This window comes from Limulus polyphemus, unplaced genomic scaffold, assembly GCF_000517525.1.
Source record: "Limulus polyphemus unplaced genomic scaffold, Limulus_polyphemus-2.1.2 Scaffold63, whole genome shotgun sequence".
Classification (NCBI taxonomy): Eukaryota; Metazoa; Arthropoda; class Merostomata; order Xiphosura; family Limulidae; genus Limulus; species Limulus polyphemus.
The window spans coordinates 764,707-772,349 of NW_013665673.1; the positions used below are offsets into that span (position 1 = coordinate 764,707).

Below are 7,643 nucleotides of genomic sequence, written 5' to 3' on the forward strand. Positions count from 1 at the left end.
TCTTCAGAGCCAAGTGATTTCTTAAATCAAGGCATTAACAACCTGGTTGTAAAATGGAAAAGCATCATCGAAAAGAATGGAGACTATTTCATTTAATAAATGTTTTGTTTTGATATAGAAGTTGTTCGGGTTTTTTTCATCTAAAAAAAAAACGACATTAATTTTTTGACGACGTAATACATTTTAATAGCTTCCATATCATGTTACAATATTAATATATTCAAATAAAGCTCAATATTACCATAGCCAGCTTTCAAGATCAAATGTATCTATTTTGTTTATCACAAGCTCTTTGATAGACATATCTCTAAGGAAGTCTGAATATGTGGATCATGTTGAGCAGCACATTGCTGATTCGACTCTTGAACTTTCCGATATACACAGCCCGTCACATTAAACAATAGATCATGTCTGGCCCTATAGGATGAGGTCAGAAATAATTTCAATTACGAATTTATTTGCACTTTTCAGCTTCTATTGCCGAAGTTCATAAATTAAATGAACTAAATTCAGTGCGATCGGTAAATGTTTTGAGAATATTATTTCATTAGTTTAGTAATTTACTTGGAAAAATGATTTCTCAGAATTTGTCAGATCAGACTAGTTTTGATTTTTTATTAAGTTAATTTTTAATTAAGTTAACAATATATTTATAATATCTTATTATCTTAAAACATTATCAATATATTCTTAATTTGTTTTTTGATTTGACAAGAACTGTGAAATAGAATATTTAACTAATGCCCTCACATGAACAAGCATTTCTCACTTCTAACAACCCCGAAAATAATATTTTTATTGTTTAAAGCTAAACAACGATTTAGGTGAAAAAGAAAAGTTTAAAAAATACGAAATATGTTATTCAAAGTGAGCATAAAATTAAGTAACACTTTAACTACTTGTTTGTTTCAAAAAATTAAGAAGCATACTTAACATTTTTTTTGCATTCCTTTGTTTATTAGTTGAATTCGAACAAAGAAAAAATAGTAGGTTTTACATATTTGTATTATGTTCCATGAAAAGGTACTGTAAACTTAAATACAGTATAGTCACGCAAGAATAAGTTGTAAACTTATAATGCTATTAAATGTTGAATTCATGTTCTCCGATCACATGCTTTTAAGAATATAAGGGCAAAAAGTCTTACCAAGTAATCTCAAACTGAAGTAATAATTGATGTTGTCTAAATTCTATTTTGTATTTTATTACTTCTTTGAGATACAATGTATTACTTATCTGGAGGTAGAGTGATTCTTACTTGCTTTGTTTGAGACTATTTTGATTTCACAGGTTTACTGCCACCTGGTTAAAAACAAATTTACTATACTTTATCTATGTTTTTCAAACCAAGGCCACATCGAACCATCTGCTGTGTGCATCGAGGGGAATCGAACCCCTGACTGTAACGTTGTAAATCCGTAGCCTTACTGCTGTCCCAGCGGGGGACCTTTATCTGTACATGGTTCTTAATTTATTGTGATAAAAATAACTTTTACACCACTATGCTTGAGAAGAGAAAACAATAAAGTTATATGAACAGTGGAAGTAACGAAGGTGCTGCTAAAACGAAGAAATGTTTCTGTGAATAGATATGGCTGAAGAAAACTTGCTAGAATTAACGTTTATGCTTTCTGCACTCTGTGTTGAACGAACTTCAGGCCAAACATCGTCTGCGCTTCGTTTTTTTTTGTTTTTTTTTCGGGTCAATAACGTGAGGAATTTTACTTAATTTCTATAAACTATTCTGGTTAAATATTGCAGAAATTTTATTTGGTAGTTATTAGTATAGTCTGCTGATTCCAGAATGTTTGATTTTTTGTTAAAAGCTATCTTTATATATATATTTTTTTCATTTAACGACAAGCATTCCTGCTGTTTATTATAATTCCTATGTTCCTTGGTATTTTTGAGTTACGCAACTGGTCTATAGCGTCACCTATATAATTTCTGTTCTATAACCGAGTGCGACATTAAGATGACTTAACAGTTCAATACCTTTTCCATTATGAGCCGTTTCTCTGTAGAAGAAAATAGCAACGATAATAATATGTCAAAAGATGAATAATCTTGAAGCCATTTTTATAGGAAGTTATATATTTAAATGAACTAACATTACTGACAAAGTTACCTTCTAAACTTACTGCATCGCTCGGCTCCACTACAATAACTAGCGACTTATACCATATAAAACATGAGTCATGGTATGATAATCACCCACAAAGCCTGACATTGTGAGCAATGATTTGAATTTCAATTTCCGCTTTGAACAAAATTCTGCAGTGAGCAGCTGAAAAACATTTGCGTGTTTCACGTGAACTTGTCTTTAAAACACACTCAGAAAGGAAGTAGAAACTTTTGAATTACATTTTCGCTGAGATAATAGCTTGAATTTAATTTTTTTATTTCATAAGTTCTACCCTAATATTTATATGCAGTTTAAAATTATTACGTCATCCATCTAAGGTGTTTTGAAATTTAAAAAAACACAAGCAAGTTCGTGTTTTAACTTGTTAGAAATTATACTCACTGAATTAAAACCAACAGATTAATGATAATATCACGTGATACTTTTGTTTTCAAACGTTCATTTGTTTAGTGCAAAATAATCTTATATAGATTGCTCTCCTTAAAAATTTCCAACCTTTACCACTTCAGAAAAAACAAACTAACAATACAGTTTTCATCAACCATTAATATCATATGACCTTTGATCATTTGTTTTTTTAGACTCTGATAACATTTTCATCTCAGAAACTTACAGTGGTAGCTACTAGTGTATGAACATGCAATGGTACATAAGCATTGTGTTTGTGTGCACGTTCATACACTAATATATAACATTGTGTGTTTGTGTGCTCGTTCATGCACTAATATATACCATTGTAAGTTTGTGTGCACGTTCATACACCAATATATAACATTGTGTTTGAGTGCTTGTTCATGCATTAAATATATTGGTGTATGAACGTGCACACAAACTTACAATGGTACATATTAGTGCATGAACAAGCACACAAACATACAATGTTATATATTAGTGTATGAACATGCACACAAACGTACAATGGTGTACCTTAGTGTATGAACATATACATAGGAAAGTCATTGGATCGACTCTTTGCATTTTAAAACAAACATATATTTATGAGGAAAAGTGACTGAGTTTTATGTAGAGAATATTTGTTCTCTCTTTTATAGTTTATTATTTCATTAATTTATTCGAACTTGAATTTCAAACAATGTTCTCGTTGATGCTATATTTGTTTAAGGTCTCAAGATTGACCTGTATTGTATCCATTCTTTTTGTTTGTTTATTTCACATTTTCGAGCAAATTTATACAGAAACAATCTGCGCTAGCCGTCCACAGTTTTGAACTGATAGACTAGAGTGAAGACAGCTAATCACCAGCACTCACTGCCATCTCTTGAGCTAATCTTACCGAACAGCGTGATTTAACAACAACTCTTATGTGTGATGATTTATTAATATTTTTTCTGTGGTAACGAAACGCAAACCATGCTAATATAGGATCTTGGCTCCACAGCTTGTCACGCTAACCACTTTGCCACACCCGATATATATATTTAATCTTTAAAAATTTGACTACTATTTTAAAGTATTTCTACAATTTCTAAGTGAAATGCTTGTTGGTTGTTTCCAAATTCTTGGTTTCTTGAAATAACTAATAGGAATATTTAATGACTATTTAATAAATAACTGACAGAAAAAAAAACGTTCTTGCAAAACAAAAAAGTTTCTCACACTTAACTCATGTTGTTCCAAAGTACCATTTTATTCGAGGACTAATATATCAAAGCATTGTCAGTTGATTGCAACGAAGTCAACTGAAACACGACCCTTATATTATTTGATGTAGTAACATATCCATTCAAACTAACGTTGTAGGTGATTAAGTCAGTTGCTATTACAGCAACGTTTTAGTTCAGTGACAATCTATTAAACTACGTTAATTGTATAAAGTAATTTTTCTATTTAAATTTCACAATGATGTATTTAATAAATCTACTGTATTATTTATTTCATTGTAAAAAGTAATTGAAATTATAATATTATCTGTTTCACTGTGACTTTCAACGAACATTACACTATTATATATTTGCTTTATGATTAAACACTTAATAAATACACTGTACTGTTTGTTTAACAATGTAATATCCGCTGATATAACTGCATCGCCTGATTAACAATAACATATGTACTGGAACTACAGTATCATCCGATTAACGGTAATAATGTCTAATAAACCACATTATTATTTTGAAAGGTGAATACTTACTGAATTCATTGTGTTTTAATTCACAGTTTATATATATATTTAGAATCATGATATTTTATTTGAACGATGACGTTTTTACGAGAGTAATGTGTCATTTTATCAGTAGTAGAGTACGTATTAAAACTAGAGTATTATCTGATTATCAATGACATGTTAAATCAGATTAAAGTATCGTTAATTTCACACTAACGTGTCTGTGAATTTCATGTACAGTAAAATTAGAGGTTTCCTTTGTTAATAATGACAAGTACTGATAAAAGTATAGTTCTGTTTTCCTAACAATGACCAGGTCTCTAACACTCCGTTAATATTGACTTAGCGATACATTAATTTCAAATTATGAAGTCTGCTAATTTATCAGTCTGAGTGTTGTTTGAGTCTGGGCAACACGTTAACTAAAACCAAATTCGCAAAAATATGCTCCGTACTTTGGTACTATGGGTATGCTATAGGAGTGACGATCACATCACACCCAATGATGGGTGTTGTTTATAGCTAGCTGCTTTTCTTTAGTCTATCAGTTAAAAACTAAAGAACAGCTACGCACAGGTAGCGCTTAAGAAGCTTTGCTGAGATTATAAACAAATAAATTTAACGTTCGTAATGTCAAGGCCTTTCTTTCCCTGTCGAAAACACGTGATACATATTAAGGTAACGGTCGAAAGCAAAGTAGCTCAACCTTTGAACCGAGGCATGTGTATGTATCCCACATCTCTTAGCCTGATAATTACATTTTAGTCAGTCTCGCTTCTAAGGAAGGATACGCTAACGCCCAAAACACAAAACTAATGAATAGACTGGTGAAGTAAACTATCTAAAGTTGGTATATGTTTGTTAGCAAATAATGTTCATATTCCAGAGGGTGAAAGCCATAATAAACGACTGAGGTGAACCTCTAAACCAGCACACACCCAGTATTTTCTCGGATGAACTTGTCATTATGTGATATTCGAACAGGCAAACAGATAGAAGGGTTAAACGTAACAGACAGCCCGAAAAGCGTCTAATTACTGCCCCGTACTTCATTTCGACCTTCTTCGCGCTGTTCTGGATGTGCATCACAAGTGATGAATAACAAGGTATTTGTTGATCAAAGACGTCTGCAGGTAATATAGATCAATGGGTGCATGAAGATATCATATATAAAGCTTTTACCGACTAGTGGTACGAGCATCTGACAGGTTATATGTCTGAAGACGGTCTTTGTGGTTTTTGGAGACCTGAACGATTTGTTAACGCTTAAGGTAAGGTCTTCAAGATCTCGAAAAACTGACATCTAATTGAAACATTTCTTACTTTTCCCAAATATCGAAAACATCTTTCAAAAATGTGAACTCAAGTTATACACATTATGCATATAGTTTCCTTGCCTTGAAAACTAGGTTAGTAATTATTATTATTATTATTATCATCACATTTTAGGATAAAGGCAGGGCCGTAGCTAGATATTTTTGCGCCCGGGCAAATTTCATGAACTGCACCCCCCCCCTTTATATGACCAAACGAAAATAATCTTCTAATTTTTGGGATTTGCACCCCTTTCTGGTTGCACCCGGAGCAGCTGCCCCGATCGCCCTACCCTAGCTGCCATCCTGGGTAAAGAGGATACTGAAATTATTAAAGCGATTTTAATAACGCATAACATTAGCATTTTAAAACATCGGATATGCTTTTCTATAAGTTCTTTATTATTTTGTTTCATTTTGATAATTTTAGTGTCATCTGTGAAGAAGTCGAGCCATGAAAGTCACGAGTCTAGGTCCATTGATACTATCATTTCTCTTGGTGTTTTCGCCTTCAGTTTTATCTGAAGAAGAGAAAGAATCAACAGAAGATGCCGCTGATACTTCTGATAAAAAAGTTTCAATCTTGCCGGCAGCCAACAAGCTGATCGAGATGGCTAGCTCTCTCCGTCAGACGTTAGCATCTAATACCCTGCCTATGGGTTTGGGTGGTCTGATGATGGGAAGTGTGTTATATGGAATGACCCTGGTTCCTGCAGTAATGGTTCTTCTTGGAGGAGGAAATATTGGTAGTCAATTAGGGGGAGTGTTATCAAGTTTGGGTGGACTCGGTAAGAGGTCACTAACAGACCAAGAAGAGAGCCTTCCTCTTCTAGACGCTCAAGGAACTAAAAGACTGATGACAAAGCTTGACAACACCTTCCAGATGTGGAATATCAGAGATGAAGAATGCAGAAAATTCTTGGTTTGTGAGGTCTATCAAGAAGTTGCTAGCAGCGGAATGGGTCCTGATACAGATATCTTCCTTAAAACCATTTCTTCTATGTTCAGGTAAACTTATTGTAGTTCTCCAGGAAGCTAAGAATTAATAAAAAAATTACAATATCAGTAAGATTTTCTAGAAAGCAATACTGATGTCCCAATTAAACCGTGACTCGTTTTATAATATAAAAATATACATTTCTGGTCTGTGTAAGTGTAAGAATACAAAGATAACAATACTTCTGAAAAATTCTAATAAATATTCTTCCATTAATTGAATATTTCTAACTTATTACAAAACAAAGAGAAAGTTGAATGATGTGCATAATGAAACAAACCTAACACTTGTGGATAACATAAATAAATAAAGCTATTAAGTTTTTATTTCACGTGTTTTTTTTTTGTTTTGTTTTTAAAATATGTCGGTGAAATTTTATTTATTAACTCAACTGAAATTGCTTTATTTTCAGCTAACTTCTTGTGTCTATGTTGTCACTTGTTTTAATTGGCTCCGTCTTCTTTCGTATTCCACATAGGTCTAACGGGAAACTTAAACGCAGCGCTCAAGATCTTCCAGATTTCGACATCTATTACAATGCAGCAAGAACCGGTTTGGACACAACAGACTGTGGAGCATTTTATCCTTGTCAAAATCTTAAGAAATTACTTTGATACTGAAACAATCATCTCAGTACCACATATAATATAGCAAATTTTCCCAAGGACAGCGATTTTGCACTCCACCAACTGCATACTCTGCGTTCTTGAGTTTCATAAAATTATTTATTCTTTTTTGGTCAGATATATATAAAACATATTGAAAATAGACATTGGCGTTTACGAATTTTTGTTTACCTTTTCTTTATTTCCTATTTTTAAAGACTGAAAGTATAAACTTCTCGTACACTTCAAATAGGTAAAGTGTTAAGGATAGTGTTTAAAAGAAGCGTTACTTTTAGCACTTATATATATATATATATATATATATTGCTGATGCAACAAAAATAAAAAAAACCCAAGCAGTTAATAAATTTTGGATGTAGCTTATCAGTTTGAAGCCAGTTAAATTCGTCATTAATTTTTAATTCTTATATGAATAAAATTGTAGAAACATTTTGTG

The 7,643-nt window shown here is 32.3% G+C and overlaps 1 protein-coding gene across 1 annotated transcript; it reads left to right on the forward strand.

The window, feature by feature from the left end:
* Positions 1-6,038: 6,038 nt before the first annotated feature.
* LOC111087227 lies at positions 6,039-7,195 on the forward strand. The gene is made up of 2 exons (XM_022393180.1): positions 6,039-6,592; positions 7,060-7,195. Exons 1-2 carry the CDS (start codon positions 6,039-6,041, stop codon positions 7,193-7,195), a joined length of 690 nt encoding a protein of 229 aa, XP_022248888.1.
* Positions 7,196-7,643: the final 448 nt, after the last annotated feature.